The sequence below is a fragment of the Macaca nemestrina genome, chromosome 3 (assembly GCF_043159975.1).
Source record: "Macaca nemestrina isolate mMacNem1 chromosome 3, mMacNem.hap1, whole genome shotgun sequence".
Lineage (NCBI taxonomy): Eukaryota > Metazoa > Chordata > Mammalia > Primates > Cercopithecidae > Macaca > Macaca nemestrina.
The window spans coordinates 103072574-103092468 of record NC_092127.1 but is presented as its reverse complement, the minus strand read 5'-3'; the positions used below and the strand labels follow the sequence as shown (position 1 = coordinate 103092468).

Genomic DNA, 19895 nt, shown 5'->3' with positions numbered 1-19895 from the left:
AATGTTCTATTTTTTAACTTGAGTGGTAGCATATGTGTGTCTATTTATTAATCTTGTTCAAAAGCTATGCATTTAATATTAACTCACTTAATATAAAATATTTTATAATTTCTTAAGTAAAAATATCAGCTATGATAAAATTCATTACATCTCCCCCCCCCCCAAATTATCCCAACAGTTAAATTTTGATTCATTTGTAGAGCATTGAAAACACATTTGATTGAATAAAATTCAATTAACATATATATAGGAGTTCAGTCAGGATGTTGGGAAAATTGTAAGAAAAAGTTATAGGGAAAGATGCAAACCTTCTTCGAAGGCTGGGAGGTTTTGCAAAAGCTTCAGAGGAGAAATGGCTGAAGGCAGCCAAATTCTGTTACCCAGAGCCTGAGGGCAAAGGGTAGATAACACGGAAATGTAAAGGAACTTATCTAGATACGTTGGTTTACTTATGTCTCCAGAAACCAACCTTTGACCATTCCTGCACAGGACTACTCTCTACTCAGGGGGTTGGCAATGTTAATTACTCACAAATTGTGTTTGCTCCAAGCCTTTGTCATTAAATCTGTACTAAATAAATGCAAGTGTAACCAGCTTATGGGGGCTGCACTCTGGGTTGCACTGCACTCTCATTGGTGGTGCTAAGGAGTGCAGTCCCCCTAGCCACACTGTCAGGCAAAATACCTGTGTCAGAGTACTTTTGTCATCCGTCACTCAGCCAGAGTCTGTAGGACAGACTTGGCACATATATTTAAAATATCTACTAAAAGCAATGTGTTAAACTTTTTTAGGCCCAAAAGATAAAAGACATAATACCTTTTTAACATTTTAAGTTTTGTTATTGAGTTAGTTCATATACTAAGAAGACATGTGTCTGGGGAGGCAGAGCAGGATGACAAAATAGAAGGCTCCACCAATCATTCCCCCTGAAAGGATCCCAATTTAACAACTACCTTTACCAAAAACACCTTCATAAGGACCAAAAATCAGATGACCACTCACAGTATCTGGTTTTAACTCCATATTGCTGAAAGAGGCACCGAAGAGGCAGGAGAAACTGTCTTTAATTGCCAGTACCACCCCTTCCCATCCCCCAGCAGCAATTCTGTGTGCTGGGGAGAGGGAGAGCACAGCATTTGTGAGGACATGAACTCAGTGCTGCCCTTGTTATATCGGAAAGTGAAAATAAACCAAATTCAGTTGACAACTGCCCATGGAAGGACCATTTAAACCAGCCCTAGCCAGAGGGGAATCGCCAACCCCAGCAGTCAGAACTTGAGCTCCCACAAACCTTACCACTGCAGGTGAAACTTCTCTGGGCTGAGAATAAACTTGAAAGGCAGTAGGGTCACTAGGACTGCAACTCCTAGGAGAGTCCTAGTGCTGAACTGGGCCCAGAGTCAATGGACTTTTGGGGCATGTGACCTACTGAGACACCAGCCAGGGCAGCTAAGGGAGTGCTGGCATACCCCCACCTCTACCCCTATGGTGCATAGCTCATGGCTCCAAAAGAGACCTCTTTCATCCACATGAGGAGAGGAGAGGGAAGAGTGAAAAGAACTTTGCCTTGCATTTTGTATATCAGCTCAACCACAGTAGGCGAGGGTACCAATCAGAGTTGTGAGACCTCCTTCCAGGCCCCAGTTCCCAGATGACATTTCTAGACACACCCTAGGACAGAAAGGAACCCATTGTCTTAAAGGGAAAGACCCAGTCGTATCAGGATTCATCACCTGCTAACTGAAGAGTCCTTGGGCCCTGAATAACCAGCAGCAATACCCCAGTACTATATTGAGGGTCTTGGGTAAAACTCTGAGACTTGCTGGCCTCAGGTGAGACTCAGCACATTCCCAGTTGTGGTGACTATGGGGCGAGACAAAAAAGCAGAGGGAAAGTAAAGGGAACTTTGTCTTATACCTTAGGTACCAGCTTGGCCACAATGTGGGTAGAGCACCAAGCAGGCTCTTGAGGTACCAATTTCAGGATTTGGCTCTTGGATGGCATTTCTGGACCATTCAACTTGGAAAAGAAGAAGTCAAATTATTCTTGTTTGCATATGATATAATGTTATGTTTGCAAAAACAGACTCCATCAAAAAACTATTCAAATTGATAAATTCACTAAAGTCACAGGATACAAAATCAACATAAAAAATCAGTAGCATTTCTGTATGACAGCAGTGAACAATCTGAAGGAGAAATCAAAAGAGTAATCCCATTTACAATATCTACAAATAAAATAAAATACCTAAGAAATAACTTAAGCGAACAAGTGAAAGATCTCTACAATAAAAACTATAAAACACTGATGAAAAGAAATTGAATAGGAAACAAAAAAAAAATGGAAAGATATTACATATTAATGGATTGGAAAAATGAATATTGCTGAAATGTCCATACTACCCAAAGCAATCTACAGATCCAATGCAGTCCCTATCAAAATACAATGGCATTCTTCACAGATAAAAAACACAATCCTAAAGTTTATATGGAACCACAAAAGACCCAGAACAGTCAAAGCTATCCTAAGCAAAAAGAACAAATTGGAGGAAATCACATTACCTGACTTCACACTATACTACACAACTATAGTAACCAAACAGCATGATACTGGCATAAAAACAGACACATAGATCAATAGAACAGAAGATAGAACCCAGAAACAAATCCACACACCTACAGTGAACTCATTTTCAACAAAGGTGCCAAGAACATACACTGGGGAAAAGACAGTCCCTTCAATAAATGGTGTGGAAAAACTGGATATCCATATGCAGAAGAATAAAACCAGATCCCTATCTCTCACCAATACAAAAATACAAATCAAAATGGATTAAAGACATAAATATAAGACTTCAAATTATCAATCTTCTATAAGTAATCATTGGGGAAATTTTCTAGGACATTGGTCTGGGCAGAAATTTATGGAGTAATACCTCCCAAACACAAGCAACCACAGCAAAAATGGACAAATGGGATCATAGCAAACTAAAAACTTCTGCACAGCAAATAAAATAATCAACAAAGTGAAGAGACAACCTACAGAATGAGAGAAAATATTTACAAACTACTCATCTGACAAGGAATTAATAACCAGAATATATAAGGAGCTCAAACGACTCTATAGGAAAAAAATCTAATAATCTGATTTAAAATGGGCAAAATATTTAAAAAGACATTTCTCAGAAGAAGATATGCAAATGACAAACAGGCATATGAAAAAGTGCTCAACATCACTGATCATCAGAGAAATGCAAATCAAAACTACAATGAGATATCATCTAACCCCAATTAAAATAACTTACATCCAAAGACAGGCAACAACAAATGCTGGCAAAGATGTAGAGAAAAGGGAACCCTTGTACACTCCTGGAAGTGTAAATTCATGTAATAACTAGGGGAACAGTTCTGTGGTTCCTCAAAAAAACTAAAAATAGAGCTACAATATGATCTGGCAATCCCACTGCTGGGTATATACACAAAAGAAAGGAAATCAGTATATTGAAGAGATACCTGCACTCACATATTTGTTGCAGCACTGTTCACAATAGCCAAGACTTGGAAGCAACCTAAGCATCCATCAAGAGATGAATGCATAAAGAAAATGTGATACATTTAAAAATGTTAAGTGAAATAAGCAAAGCACAGAAAGACAAACACCACATGTTCTCATTTACAAGTGGGAGCTGAACAATGATAACACATGGACACAGGGAGGGGAATAATACACACTGGGGCCTGTCAGGGAAGGCAGGTGGGTGGAGGGAGAGCATTAGGAAAAATAGCTAATGCATGCTGGGCTTAATACCTAGGCAATGAGTTGATAGGTGCAGCAAACCACCATGGTCCACGTTTACCTATGTAACAAACCTGCATATCCTGCACATGTGCCCTGGAACTTAAAACGAAAATTAAAATTAATTTTAAAAATCAAAACAATTGAACTTATCGAGATAGAGTAGAAGGATGGTTACCAGAGGCTGGAAAGGATAGCAGAGGAGGTGGTGGATGGGGATGGTTAATGGCTAAAATAAAAAGTTAGAAAGAATTAATAAGATCTAGTATTTGGTAGCACAACAGGGTGACTATAGTAAATAATAATTTAATTGTACATTTTAAAATAACTAAAAGAGTATAACTGAATTGTTTGTAACACAAAGGATAAATACTTGAGGGAGTGGATATTCCATCTTCCATGATATGATTATGCATTGCATCCCTGTATCAAAACATCTCATGTGTCCCATAAATATATATACCTATTATGTACCCAGAAAAATTAAAAATAAAAAAAAGATTTGCAGAGCTCATATTCCAAGAGCTTTTAGAAATCATTGTTTTGAGAGTGCTTTTATATAAATGAGGATATACTGGTTAAAAATAACTCTTTATAATGTATTATATAGGTGTATATTATACATATGGCATATATCCAGCTCTATTTTAATGTCTCTATTTAACTAATAGATTTAGGTATAATTTTATTGTCTTTTCAGATAACTTATTTCTAATAACAGTATTTTTTACATCAGTAATGTCTTACATGTTGAGGTTAATTGTTTGATATTCAGTGTTCATAATTTGTTTGCTTTAAAAAGACTGATTTAAAACTTGACCCAACATGTTTGAAATAATTAAGAGACCACAGCCCACAATCAGAAGACATACTTTAGAAAATGATTCTTATTCGTCCTCCAAGAAATTTACAAATATGTCCCCATAAAAGAGCTCCATAAAGGACTTCATTTCCAAATATCAAGGGCATTGAACGGGATACTGCCACATTACCAGAACCCTAAAGCATTGTTTACAAGGAATTTTGACACCCAAGTTAAAAAATGATACACAAGCAACTTTTCCCACGAACTATTCTAAAAAATGTTAAATTGTATTTGGTAATTCAGTTGTAGAAATCTGTTTTAATTTTTCTTCATAGAAGCATAACAAAGGTCATAAAAACATTCATTTTAATTTACAGATGGCAAATATTCATTTCAGTCACCAATTATTCAACCACAATGAACTTCTGGAAAAGCAAGAGGTTAACAAATTGAATCTATTTTCATCAAATTATCTAAAATCAGCCAAACTTAAAGACAATTTCATATTCACGCCCAAAGGCCAACACAAGTTTATAATTCATTGGGAATAAAAGAAGTCCTGTTTTTTAAAATTCCTCCTGATTTTTAAGAAATCTGAAGGAATTCAATTTTTATGAAGTCAGCATAGGTTCAAATAGCATTAACATTGATGTGGTAAATTATAGATGTCATTTAATAAAATGTATATTTAGAAGACAAAACAGCAATTTAGACAGAAAGACTTCTTAAAATGTGTGTCAAATAGAAGATTAGAAAAAAAGTTTTTAGTAAGAATAATCAGAAGTAAAAACAGTGTAACTTTATTTTTAACTAAAGTATTTTAAGTTCTTTCTTCCAACAAAAATTGAGTGCCTAATTCAATCATTTCTAGAACTGTTTCTTTTAATATGTAGAGAGAATATATGTATGAAACCATATATATATTTATATATGTATATATATGTAAAACCAGATATAAATATTAATCCTCGATTTTGTATCTTACATTGTAGGCATTTGATTAAAAATTGTAATGTAGGTATTAGAAACAATGCAAATGGCTAATCATAATATGGTATGGGTGCACTATATTAGGAATTAGATTTAGTCTAATTACACATTAAAACCCCATTATTATAGGCTCAATTTTATTTTTGAAGTATGTTATTAAAGCAGAGGTTTTACCTTTAGTAGGACGAAGACATAAAACTTTCGTAAGTGACTAAGTGTACAGGGATATTTAACTAACTAAAGGAGTAACTTATTTTTAAGCTAGGACCCATGATACATCCATATACAAATCACTAATCACACACTATTCATATATATTTAATACTGCAGAACCTCTGGAATCTCTTTGTTTGTTTGTTTGTTTGTTTGGAGACAGGGTCTCATTCTGTTGCCTAGGCTGCAGTGCAGCGGCATGATCGCTGCTCACTGCAGCTTTGACCTTGGGGATCAAGCTATCCTCACGGCTAGTTTCTTTGTTGCTGGGACTACAGGTACTGCCACCATGTCTGGCTAAATTTTTTGTTTTTGTTTTTGTAGAGAGAGGGGTCTTGCTCTGTTGCCCAGGCTGGTCTCAAACTCCTGGGCTCAACTGATCCTTCTACTTCAGCCTCCCAAAGTGTTGGGGTTACAGGCATGAGCTACCACATCTAGCCTTGATCTTTACTTGTTAATTATTTGCTGCTTAAGAGAGAATCACTTTTACTTATTCAAGTGATTTCAATGTAGTTCTTCAGATATTTTATATAACTGTTGTTAATTAATGAGGTTTTAAGTATTGCACTTGTTAATAATATGCAGAAAATAAGAGAAGGAATTGGAGCTATTATTCCCATAAATGGAGTGAATGAGAAAAGTAATTTTAGAAAAAGTTGATCAATTTTAAATGAAATTCACATCCATGCTTTCTAAATATATGTCAAAATAAACCAATTAGTATTTGTGGAGGAACATGAATCTGATAAAAATTTCCATGCCAAATGAATATTTCTCATTATATCAAAGTATAAATCTTCAGTCTTAGAACTGAAAGACTTTGTTATTTATTATCTAGCTATGAATATATCTTAATTTTGAAACATCTACAACAGCAAAAAGAAGGAAGAATAGTACTCAAAGTTATTAGTTTGATAGAACTGATTTAAGGCAGACCTTTTGATATCAGATTGATTCTTTCATATTTATTACTGTATTATCCACATAAGATCTTACTAGGAGACCAAGTTACTCTGCCATAATGCCAGCTTGTAAATATTTGACATTGAGTCTCGCAGAAACTCTCTAAGGACAGTGAACAAATACCATAAGCAGTATTGCATTTGAGACAAAAGGGAATTAATTGAGAGTGACACCCATAGATACCACTGGCTGCTAAGAAGGATACGATCAGTGCCAGGAAACAGCACTGCACCTTTTATCATTTCTCCCATGATGCACCCTACTGACCACATGTCAACTGAAAACAAAAATGAAATGAAGATAAACAAGAACACAGGAATAGAACAACAAATAAATGAAAACACTGGGCTACTCATGCCATAGAGCAATAGTCTGACTTTTCACTGACTGGATGAGAGGCCAGTGGCATGATCATTAGTATTTTAAATGGTGAAAAGGGGAGAACATAGGCTGTCAAGGCCCTTTTCTGTCATATGACTGAAATAACGATGCTACCCAATGCTACCTAATGTAGAATAATATTACTTTGCAATTATAACTCAATGATTAATTTAGGTTTTGATTTAAAAGGTCTAATTTGCATTCATCTACTAGAATCCTACTGATTTTTATCATAAATTATTCCAGATAGTGTTAATATGCAGATCAGTTTCTTTTTTACTCTTGTATACATATTTGAAAAAAAGAAAAAAGCTGAGCTGCCAGTAACCTCAAAAGAGTTTCTTTTATAAAACACATTTACCCTTATTTATAAATGCAGTTCCAGAAGTGAAAAGCCAGTTTAAGAATGAATGTTTCAGAATATGTTGTCTTAGTTTCATTGACTCCCATCAAAGGAGCATGTTTCTCAGCAGGAAGCCTTGTCTTATTCTTATAAACACGGTTGCCTTATAATGATAAGAAACGCTGGCTTTCAAAATGGGATGGTTCAATGTGAAATAAACAACATGACTAAAGAGCTGATACTTCTTCTGAGACTGTAAATCAAAAGAAACCTGGAATTCAAGGTGAAAGTATAATGGTCTCTCTGTTATTGCCAGGTATCATCCAGAATTTAAAACCAGGAAGCCAGGACAGAGTGCACACAGGGAGGGGCAAAATGGGGAAGGGTGAAGCAAGAAAGTGAACTCTCTCTCTTGAACCATACTTGGTTACTCACTTGTTCTACTTAAAAGTCAGAAAGAGAGGGCATTCTTGTGGGGGGAAAATAAACAAGAAGAATTAGGGATGCTGAGGGGGAGCAAATAGGGAAAGGCATTAAGATAGCAGCACGATATAATTTTGCTCCACTTACTTTTCAAATTACATCTTGTAATTTGGCAGTGACCTTAAAGAGATCCTCATGAGATTCATTCCAATGTGAAAATCTCACTCGGGTTAAACTCAAAGTTTCCATTGTTTGATTTAACACCTAAACAAAGTGATCACTGCAAAGAAATGGTTATGGCTTTGAAGGTGATAAGCATACCCAAAGAAGCAAATATGTTTTGCTTCCAGTTCAGGAAAGCAACTGACATGCAGAAATATCAGGGAAAGATAGAGCAAACAGTTGTGCATCCCTTTATTATTAACGTGTTTGTCATTTCAAGTAATATCTGTCTCACAACAGGTTGGTATTGAGAAATCTTTGATTAAAGGAAAAAAACTGAAAACATATTTATTTTTAAATTCCAAGTATTCCTATCATACTGTCCGAAGAGACCAGTTTGACTAAATTGCTATTTATGGTGTATCTATATTTTATAGATATTGTGGAAGAGATATACAAAAAATATTGAGATAAAAAAACTCAATATGTGGTGTTTTCTCTTGCCTGTCTCCATTCAAACGTTTGGAAAAAATGGTTTCTGCCATTAACGTGTCTGGGATTTAGGAAACATCTATTTCTATTTCTTATTTAGTATAAAATAGTTTTTTACAATATCTCTGGCAGATATATTCATCTTTTTCTGCTAGAGAACCAACTCTATTATTTTCCAACTATGTGACTTTGGCCAGGTTACTTCTCTCTAAACCTCAATTTTGTCCTCTAAAATATTGATGATAAAGCTGTATTTATTATGCAGAGTTTTATAAAAGACTTGGAAAAGTTATGTCTGGTAAAGATCCTTGCACAATTGCCTGATACATAGCAAGTCCCCAATAAATATTATTTATGTATCAAATCATCATCTATTAAATAATATATTAAAATTATATCTGGGAATTAAATATCTTTGGGAAAGGTTTATTTTAAATTTACATAATTATATTATATATTTCCATCTATAATAAAGAAATCTTTCCAATGGAGGAAACACCACTCACTAGGCAATCTATTTTATTGTTGAAATCACTTGGAAAGGCATCCTACATATTGAATCACATTGACCCTATGGAACTTCTCTTCATTAGGTAAACAGGAATTGTCATGTTTCCTCATCCAAATAATAACCTTAAAATATGTAACTATAACCTATAATCCCTAACCATTCCTCCATTCCTCTCCTAAAACTGGACAATTTTATCTTTCGGGCTAAAATCCCTTGATTTTTTTGTTTTGTTTTGTTTTTCTGTTCTTCACATGCCTTTAAACAACAGCAAAAACAATAACAACAGATGGCCTACCTGAAATTCCGGTCTCTATGTTGTTTTAGCTCCAAACTAATTCTATATAGTTGTTAATTTTTTTTTCTTTTTTTTTTTTTTTTTTGAGCCAGAGTCTGGCTCTGTCACCAGACTGGAGTGCAGTGGCAAGGTCTTGGCTCACTGCAACCTCTGCCTCCTGGGTTCAAGCGATTCTCCTGCCTCAGCCTCCTGAGTAACTGTGATTACAGGCACATGCTGCCATGCCCAGTTAATTTTTGTATTTTTAGTAGAGACAGGTTTTCACCATGTTAGCCAGGATGGTCTCGATCTCCTGACCTTGTGATCCACCCACCTCAGCCTCCCAAAGTACTGGGATTACAGGCATGAGCCACCGCACCTGGCCCAGTTGTTGATTTAATAACTGGTATTAATAACTGGTATGTCTCACAGTTCTCTTTTTGGTGTGGGGGATCTGGGAGATATTCCAATGTAAAAGAAGAACATTTATTTAAAATATATCTTCATGGGCAGAACTCAAAATAGATTTAATAGATCACAAAACTTTTGCATAAAAATAATGCAGAGATATAGGCTCTAGATCTGAGATTCTGAAGTACATATTGAATTTCATTTTCTTTATTTTAATATATCTTTCTGAGTGATAATATCCTGGAAATCTTTCTAATTCTCATTTTAACTTTACTCACCATTCACTATACCTAGAGAATATTTATATCTATGTTACCAAAGTGCTAAGCCTTGTGCCTAGAAATGATAAGCTCTGTTATCTTGAATTACAAAGATTGAATATATGCACATAAATTTATATAGATTTTTATGTACTCAAGACAGGATTATGGCTCAAGATAAACTCACTGTACCAAACTTCATGCATTTGCCATCCCCACTAACAGAAAATATATAATAAAAGAATTTGACACCAACTCTTATTGAACAGGAAGATGGTAGTGGTAAGTCTTCCCTCTACTAATATCTCTATATTAGGATGCATAAACATACTAATACAATATGTATTTGAATATATTAGTGATATATATATATTGCTAATCAAGTTAATAATAGATTATTTTATGAAATTGTCAGATATTACAATGAATAGGGACTGTGCATAGACCTTAGATGTAATTAGCAAATTCAATCACTGTTGGAAACTGAATTTTTATGCTTTCTGAGACAATCCGATACAGCATTTGGATCTCTATAAGAGTTCTGTACACTAATGCTGCCAAGGTAGAATTCTGGTGGCTTTTAAAATTCTGATTCATCACATTCTTCCATCATCATTCTATCATTCCCATAGGCAGAAGGCAGATTCACTTGCAATTGTAACACTCAGATACTGAGTCACTTTCCTTAGAAGAAATGTTGAGTAAGTTTTGGTGTTACCAAAATATGGTTAATTTTCAGAGTGAAGACCTCTGAACATCTCATGTCATATTATTTGTCAGAAATTAGCTTATACTAAATTATCTTTTTCCTACTTCTAACCAAGAGACAGAAATGATATAATGTAAGCCCTGGAAGTTAAATCTAAATAAATAAAGAACTATATTGCTACTTCCATACTCCGTCTAATAGCTTAGATCATGATCCACGATTAAATAATTTTTGGACTATGTGAGCTTCTATCCTGGAAAATGTTTCCTCTCTAGGGGATTATGTAATTCTTCTGTCACAATTTCTGAGACTTCTCCTTAACACACCTAAGTATATTTTCATTTAGTGTAGAATTTAGACAAATTTTCTTTCAATGAATGACTCAACACACAATAGCATGAAGAATTAATATAGTTTTCTAAAATCAGAACATTTCTTTGAAAATTATTTGTTATAATTTTATAAAAATTGTAAGTTACAAAGTTATCAGTTATAAAGTTAGAGCATTTCTTTTAAAATTAGTTAACTAAGTCTTAAATTTAGTTATTTAACAAAAGGACCTTGTATTAAACTTCAGTTCAAAGATAGAATTCTAAAAGACTACTGACATACATAAACATAAATAAGCAACAATTCACAAAACTTAACGCTAAATATTGTAATGCCAAGAAATCAGAAAAAGACTTTCTCCTTGATTCTACCTATTAAACTTGCTTTTATTTCTTTACAACCTCGGAATCTCCAGCTTCCATTCTGGTGAATCCTGTCTTGAATTTTCATAAAATAATAATAAAAGAGAAAAGCAGCAGGCACACTAGTGGTCAAAATGTATTCTTTTAAATAAATTCAAATAAATAATAATTTTATTTTTAAATATATGTTTATAATTATGTGCAATTTGTTTAGAGATGTGAAAGAATGCCTACTAAATTTTTTCATCCTAACTTTATTTAAAGCCATAAATTTTATATTGTTTGAAATAACCCTGTATTGTCTTAATTCTAAGAAACAGAGTTAGACTGTATAGTAAGTTGTTAGTTGCAAAAGTTTATTAGCAATTAAGCACTATCATTTCAAAGAGGTAAGAAGAATTTAAAAGTATCTCTGTGCTAGATGGATATAACAATCTGTAACCACAAATTTTTGTTCATTTTATTTTGATCCTTCCTAATGTTCATATTCAAACTTTAAAAAGATATAGCATTCAGTTAATTTGAGGATGTTTTTCTTATTTCTTCAAATATATTTTTGGAAAACCATTTACCTGTTCCTTAATAACTTGGCTCCCTGGCAAGGTTATGTGTATATCTCTTTCATTCTAATTGCAATTTCTTGTTCTTCAGAGGGAAAGGCAAGAGGAGCTATTTTAGCAGTTCAGCTGTTAGCTTTGGATATAATATACTTGAGGTCTAGAATTTTCAAATGTGTGCAGCATGCCTGTCTTTAATTTTATATCCAGAGAATATTGGCCAAGAACTTAGATAAAGGAACATCACAGGGTTTGCTCAAAGAAGGTGCTATCATTTGAAGTAGAATGGAAAAAATAAGGTTGAAGAATGTATCTAAAAGAAGCAGGTTTGAGGAAAGGACTCAAGAAAATTCTACTGGGACAATAGGAGTCTTTGATAATCAACAAGATGGCATGCCCTGGTTGGGGTTTGGGATGGTAGAGGCAGTCAATGACTGGATAGTTCTTAGAAAAAACTTCTAAGGAAGCATTGTAAAACTGCTTTCCCGTAAATTTTATTGAAAGGAACAAAATCTGAGTGAAGCTAAAGTCATTGATTTCTTTTATCTGTTCTTTGGACTACATAAAAAAATTGACTTGGCATATTTACTACTCTCTAACTTGAAAGTCAGCATGGGTTTAAGAATGTTTAAAGAATGTTTAGTAAGACATTTAAATATGAATGTGCATTATAATGTTGTTCAAATAAACTACACTGTAAAAATATATGCTATGAAATGTTTTAATCATAAAACTATAGTGAAAATTAAGTATATGATAGTGTATGTATAACTAAGAAATACTTTACACAAGAAAAATAAGTATTAAGAAGTGATCCTCTGGATATTAAAATAATTAGCAAACTAATAGGTAGAAAAGCAAATATGTATTGTTTATTTTGTTCAATTTTGTTTATTTTGCCAACATTCTAATTTAGTAACCAAGACAATTCCCTGTGATATCATCTAGATCATATCAACCACCAAGAAACCCCCACAATGTTTCTCAAAATGCAAAGATAGTTTGAATGTGGGAAAGTAGTTAAACTTCAGTCATCAATGACAATTTCATGAGATTCTCTGATTCATCAAGACATTTTAACTATTTTTGCTTAGGGTTCAAGTTTAAAAGTTCTGTGAAGAGAGAAGAAAAATGTTGATTATTATGATAGCATTATCACATCATTTTTCAGCCTCAAAGTAATTTAATATAAATTACTCTGAATAATTCCAGGTGAAAGACATGTGAACCTCTGATTGCTTTTTGAAATTTCTGCAGAATCTTGGAAGAGATCAAGGTATCAATTAGCATATACTTAGCTTTGCTATTTCTTCTAATAAATGTTAGAGTAATTTCAACATGCTTAAAATTGTGTAATTCTTCTGCCGATAAATAACTTGAATCAGCCCTCAGCCTTGTGTCTGATAGTCACAGTTTGAGAGGTTATCTGACTGCTCAGTTGTTGCTAGGAAGCCCTGTGCATAAAATGATAATAATTTCACTTAAAGATTAATAAAACAATTCCACTCAAAACTGACAAAGCACATTATTTAACTGAAATTTCTATAGGTTTATTTTTTTAAATATAACCATAACTTTAAACATTAAGTTATAATTTTAATTATAGGTAAAAGGGGCTAAGAAATCCAAATGGAAACATTTTCAAAAAGGAAACATTTTTTTCTAACCTATTTCATTGGAAAATACCTACTGATTTTTCAGTAAAATTTAACTTAAGCAAAAGGCTTTCCATTGTAGATGTCTTTATGCAATTTTTTTTAACTTCTAGGTCCACTTGCAGGGTCATTATCACATATGGCACTAGGCTATTAAAGACTGCTGGCTGTGCTATGTAATCATCATCTTGAGATAAAGAAATACAGACATTATATAATGAATGAAAACCTTTATTATAATCTACATTATTTGTATTAGAGATTATTTTAATGTCTAGGTTCATACATATCAAGGATATAAATGTTATGTATTAATTTCCACACAAATAATTTCAGCTCCAAAAATTTTTCTAAAACAAACTAGGATAAAAAGCGGGGGTGGGGGGCGGCTTCCAAGAGAAAAATTTTTAAAAGAAAATAGAATTATCAATGTGGTGCTATTTTTTGTTTGTTTTTCTGAAGGGTTAGATTGAGTTTAAAACTTTTTACTTTTTTTCTTTTTTATTGGCTTTTAAATTTAATACTGTCAAAATAGAAGAAAAGCAATCCTCATAAACGCCTGAAGAGCTAAATAAGATCTCAAAGGACAACCTCGCTATGTGAAATCAAGTGACATGTAACAAAATGTCACATGAAAATGAGAAATCCTGGCTTTTCGCTTTCCACTGACAAGTACATTAAAGAGATATGGCCGTGCAATTCACTCTGAGTATTGATTGAGAGGTTCCTTCTTTGTCTAAAATGTATTATATACCAAAGGCAAAAGCATGAAGAGAGTAATTCCTACTTTTGAATAAAGTCAGCACATTTAAATATGAATGTGCATTATAATTTGTTCAAATAAACTATACTAGGCATATAATTAATCCCCAAACTATAGATAAGTAATTTAAAATGAAATAAATTTTCCTAAGTAGCCATATAAAATCTAATGGTGAAAATAATACTTCACACTAAATATAGGAAAGGAACATGGAGCAAACAGAGATTCAAGACCTTGAGATTCGTTATAAATAAATGGTTGCCATGCAGTTTTCTTATCTTCTAGACCAGCACTGTCTAATAGAAAAATGACAGTCACAAATGCCAATCACATATGTAGTTTTAAGTTTAATGTCCACATTCAAAAGAATAAAAACCAGGTGAGTTTAATTTTAACAACATATATCTTTAATCCAATATATTCAAAATGCCATCACCTCAACATAATCTATATAAGATTATTAATAATATATTTTACATGCTTTTAAAAATATCTTCAAAATCTGGTATGCATTTTACATATAAAACATATTTTAATTTAGACTAGTTATAATTTCAAGTGCTGAATAACCGCATGTGGCTAGTGGCTACCAACTAGACAGTGCAGTTCTAGAATATGTCATTACTCTTATATTACTAGTGGAATTTCGAGACTATCTCATTAATATCCAGCAGAATGAATAAATGTCTACCTAAATACAAGCTTATTATGGTACCCACTTCTTGTTGAGTCATTTTTTTGTTTGTTTTTGGTTTTCGCTTTTGGACTTTTTAAATACCTAAATAAAAAAATCATAACATTTCTTACATAATAAAAGGATTCCTTAATAAAATTTTCTTATCAATCCAATAGAATAGTTAATAGAGTTATGGGTCACATGGTTATTGCCAATTTCCAAAACATCCATATGTAATAAATACACTAAATTCAATCCTGTATTGTAGTTGTTAAAGTTGTCAATTGTGGTTGTACTTAGATTTGCACTAGTATATGTAGTAAGGTATTTTTGTATTTTTAAAAATATATTCTACTATTATATGTAAACTTTATTGTCTATATATTACAAACACAAATCTGTACCTTTACTAGAGAGTTAACTTATGGCCATTTAAGAAATGTATCAGTCCATTTGATAATCCCAAATCATAGATAGCTCTACAGGAAAATTTCTGATGGACTCTATTGCAGGACTCAGTAGTAGAACTTAAATCAAAATTGCTTTATGAAATTATAAATTTAATTGGGAAAACAAGTATGTATGTCTATGTCACATCTCCAAGTCAGGTGAGGGAAGTCTACATTAAACTCACCTGACCACCAGCAACTTGAACAATAATTACAATTTTTAAATGCAGAAGTTCATGTTTTGAGGAGGATATGATATATTGACCTGTTAAAGACTTGATTTAGTGTCAAGAGTAGTTTAAATCAATGAAGCCATAGACAGAAGCTTAGAATGTCAGCAAGGAGAGCAACTTTTATGCCTAAATATTGTAGAAGCACAAAATAGTTTTAGAAAGGAGATGGAAAATGACTCGCAAATAGTGACTTATTTTTCTCGTTATAAAGGTAAATATATTTTAATCATTTGGGATCTGGTGGCCTCTGTTATTAAAGGAAAATAGCATTACTATTTTTAGTTGCAGGCAAGAAAGTAATTTTAGAAGAAAAAAGCCTATTGAAGTTTAATGAAAAGAAATCATTGTGGTAGGTAGTCTTCAGTACTGGTCAGATTATAGAAATCATCACTTTTTTATTACAATAACACCACTTACCCAACTTTTTGCTTCTATCTTTACTCTCCTGGTAAAATCATTATGTGTTTAAAAGGGAGAGAGAACAAAACAGGTAAAGCTGTAGCAAAAGGTACAAGGATACAGTCCCTTCCTGGAAAGAGGATTTTGTGGCGAACCATTTCTCCCATAATGCATCCCACAGACCATATATCCACTAGAACAGGAGAGAGAGGGTAGTGAAGAAAAGGGAGGAAAGTAAAGTTAACTAAGATAATTGACTTCTGAAGGAGGAGGAAAAAGAACAGTTTGATTAAAAGTACAATTTTCACCTCCCACCAAAAGTTGGCCAAAAGGTGAATTAAAACCAACACTACGCTATTACATAAACGGTGTCTAGTATTAGAACTCAAATTAATGTTTAAAAAACCATTACTTTGTGGATTCTGGACATTGCCTCTCAGTAGTGCCACAAAATGGTGACATTGGTAACAGAGAAAAGCAATAGCTAAACCAAAAGTATCTCCATGGCAGGTGACAGCTAAAAGCCACCAAAGGGTTTTCTGTGTCATTTTCTGGATGCAGAGAAAACGATATTAACTTGTAGAGGTGGCTATTTTCACTTTCTCTTCTATTCAGTTACAGAGAATAGGGCAACAAGAGGCCACCTTTTTTTCAGGGGGCCAGGGGCAGGGACAAAACAAGATAAATTCAACCAAATCCAAGAAACCAGGAAGTAACTGGAACCATGGTTTAGAGGCAAAAGAATTGCAATTCCTGGTATTTGGGACTTAGCTTTTCCTTCAGAAGTTTATTCTTGTAAATAAACATCAGTTTTAGTTTCCATTCGAAATATTTCAAGAAAAAGGACATATGATGAATTAGCACATGTATAAAGGAGTCATCTGGAAGGAAAGTGAAAAAAGTATTAAATGTGTTAAAAATTGTTACGTACATATATTTATTTCCAAATTGTCAAACTTGTTAGGAAAACATGCTTTGCCTTCTCTTACCAATCTTTATCCCTTTCCAACTTGTTTTTTATTATGGACAAAGGGAACTTTTGGGCAGAATCATTTGGCTGAATTGTTCCGTGGGGAAGGAAGGCGGGGCTAGGTGCAGGGGACAGCAGGGCATGCCTGAAGTGGGAGCAAGCAGGTTTTTCTGCATGATAACCTTCCACCCGTTGGTGGGGAGGGCAGCACCAGGGTGCCAGGCAGGCCTCCTCCATGGACTTAGAGAAGTCGAAAACCTAAGGCAGCGACTTGCAATTCTTTCTAGTGAGGAAAGGGAAAGGGATTTTAATATCAGCTATTTGCAGTGCCAAGATCTGAAAAGCCCGAATAGACAAATTCAGATCCTCTCCCCCACCCCAGTCTCCTGTACATTCTTGATTCTTGACTTTGTTTCTCCTTTGACTTTTTAAAAATAACTTGTGAAGAAAGTATAAAAATGTCCTCTTTTCTGAATGAATTAGATGTGGCATTGCCTAGTGAGGAGGACTAGATTCATCTCTTCTGAGTCAAAAGGTGCCAGAACTCTGACATTGCCCACCAGGGTGAAGCTGACCTTCGTTAAGAGGTGACTTTTTAACTTCCTCTGTATAAATGCATACATATATTATCTGTCTTCTAATCTAAGAGTATACAAAGAAGTTTCTGCAAACTTCAGTGGCCAGGGAATTTTCACAAAAGTACCCTGTAGCACCTGAACATAAAAATACCCTGATTATTTTTATAGAACTTATTAAAATAGACTGCTAAAACTAAATAGAATAGAATAGAAAATAAATATTTAAGATACATTGAATACATCTACAATCCTAATTTAAAACTATTTTAATTCCTAAGTATATTGAATATGTTTTTCAATATGGTGCATTATTTGTAAGATATAGTCTCATCAAAATAATACATTGCAATGCTTTCTAATAGATATTTAATAAATCCTTAGTTTTAATCAACAACACTCAATTGTAATACATTTTTAAGATTCCTTCCACAGCCTTCATTTCATTTTAAAGTGTTCATGAATATTAGATTTTCTTTAGGAAAGCAGTAGTGTCAAATTTGACATTTTCCTTTTTTATGATTTTTGGAATATATAAGAATTTATTAGGCAATTGCTACTCTAAATATTTCTTACAGAGCAACTTAAATTATTACAGAAATTCTTATTCAATTTAAATAATTTGGATTATTTCAAAGTTGTCTGTGAAGATTTTCACTCCCAGGATTTGTGTCACATTTTTGCTTGTCTTTTTCTAGAAATACAGCCATCAGTCTGAGATACGACATAAAAGCCAAATGGCTAAATGCGGTAGATTCCTTCCTGCTTTCACACTCATGCTCAGCTGAGCTGCAACCCAAATAGCAATTTTTCTCAATATCTAGGCACGTGTGCTAATCAGCATCCACTTGACTGTTTAATCAGACTCCATTTACAATTCTTTTTCACTATTAACATTTAGTGCTCTTCTAGCAAAGCTGACTTGTCAATAACATCCTTCACATTTTTAATGAGTGTTTCTTACCAGTAGTATTAAAAAAAAAAAAAAAAAAAAAAAAAAAAAAAAAAAAAAAAAAAAAAACACCCTGAATATGCTATCTGGCAGCCCTACCTTATAAAAGCATGTACATGAAAGAGAACATTCCCCTTGGCTATCTACAACATGCACCCATTTTATTCACGGTTTTGATGCTGCTCTCCAGAAGCATCCCTACCGTTCTCCTTGTAGCCCATCCCCAGGATGACCTCCGGGGCTCTGTAATAACGTGTCACCACATATGGAGTCATCATGAAGCTTGTGCCTGCTGTCCTGGCCAGTCCAAAGTCCAGGATTTTCAATGTGCAATCAGACTTGACTACAATGTTACTTGGTTTTAAATCCTAACAATAAGGATAAGGGAAAAAATTAAAAGCCAGTATCAAGTGAAACATGTTATTTCCATTGACTCAATCAACATAGCAATCTTGCAGTAGCACTGATGAGGTCCCCCTGACCTACAGAGCCCTAAACAAGGCAAATGATTACTGCTACAAATAAGTTAACTGTTAGTTTTTGGATTAAAAAAAATCTTCAGAAGGTTTTTTAATCCCAGAAAAAAATTGTATTATCATTTTCACAATTTACACTGATCTTGGGATGAGGTTTTAGAAAAAAAAAATGTATCATTGATTGTCTTCTGTTACATTTCTCCTTAGGACAACATAAATCTTTCAACATATATATCATTTCTAGGCCTGACAGAAGAACAGATCAGGGCAGCTGTCTTTATGCTGCCAGAAACAAACTATGGAAATGAATTGTCTTATTTCAGTTGCACATATGACTTCTGCCAATCAAGGAGCTGAAAGCATGAGGCTTCTAAGAAGCTGCACCTCAATGAGCCAAAAACATAACATTGAATAAACTCAACTACTAGAATTTCCTTCTACAATTAGTGAACTAGGTGCCAATTCCAATATCAAAGAAATGAGGAAGTATATTATATTTGACCAATGCCCCCTGTATAAAGAAAACAATCTACAGTTACTCTTCCTCTTCTCTTAAAGCATTTGAAATGTAATCCTAGAGAAGGTGTTCTTACCCTGTGAATAATTCCAGCAGAGTGGAGGTGCTTAATGCCACACAGCATTTGGTACAGCAGGTAAGACATTCGCTCGTGGTCTAATTCCATCTGAATCACTTGACATAAGTTGGCATCCATCAGTTCCATTACTAAGTAACTAGAAGGGTAAATCCACAATGTTAGTTCCAGGT

General features: G+C 33.7%; 1 protein-coding gene and 1 long non-coding RNA gene across 14 annotated transcripts in view; one reads left to right on the top strand and one right to left on the bottom strand.

The window, feature by feature from the left end:
* The window catches only part of LOC105479668 (mitogen-activated protein kinase 10), a 338499-nt gene that overhangs the window by 65284 nt on the left and 253320 nt on the right, over positions 1 to 19895 (bottom strand). For 9 of the 13 annotated variants that reach the window (XM_011737775.3, XM_011737776.3, XM_024792191.2 and 6 more), the window contains 3 exons: positions 19723 to 19861; positions 18856 to 19021; positions 16278 to 16349 (listed from right to left, as the gene is read on the bottom strand). In XM_011737775.3, the coding sequence (XP_011736077.1) occupies positions 16278 to 16349; positions 18856 to 19021; positions 19723 to 19861 (377 nt within the window). The other 4 variants (XM_071092621.1, XM_071092615.1, XM_071092622.1 and 1 more) reach the window with 4 other exon arrangements.
* On the top strand, positions 10176 to 19760 carry LOC112426317 (uncharacterized). Its single transcript, XR_003017590.2, has 4 exons — positions 10176 to 10305; positions 13194 to 13257; positions 17610 to 17713; positions 19688 to 19760. It is a non-coding gene; the product is annotated as an uncharacterized lncRNA (long non-coding RNA).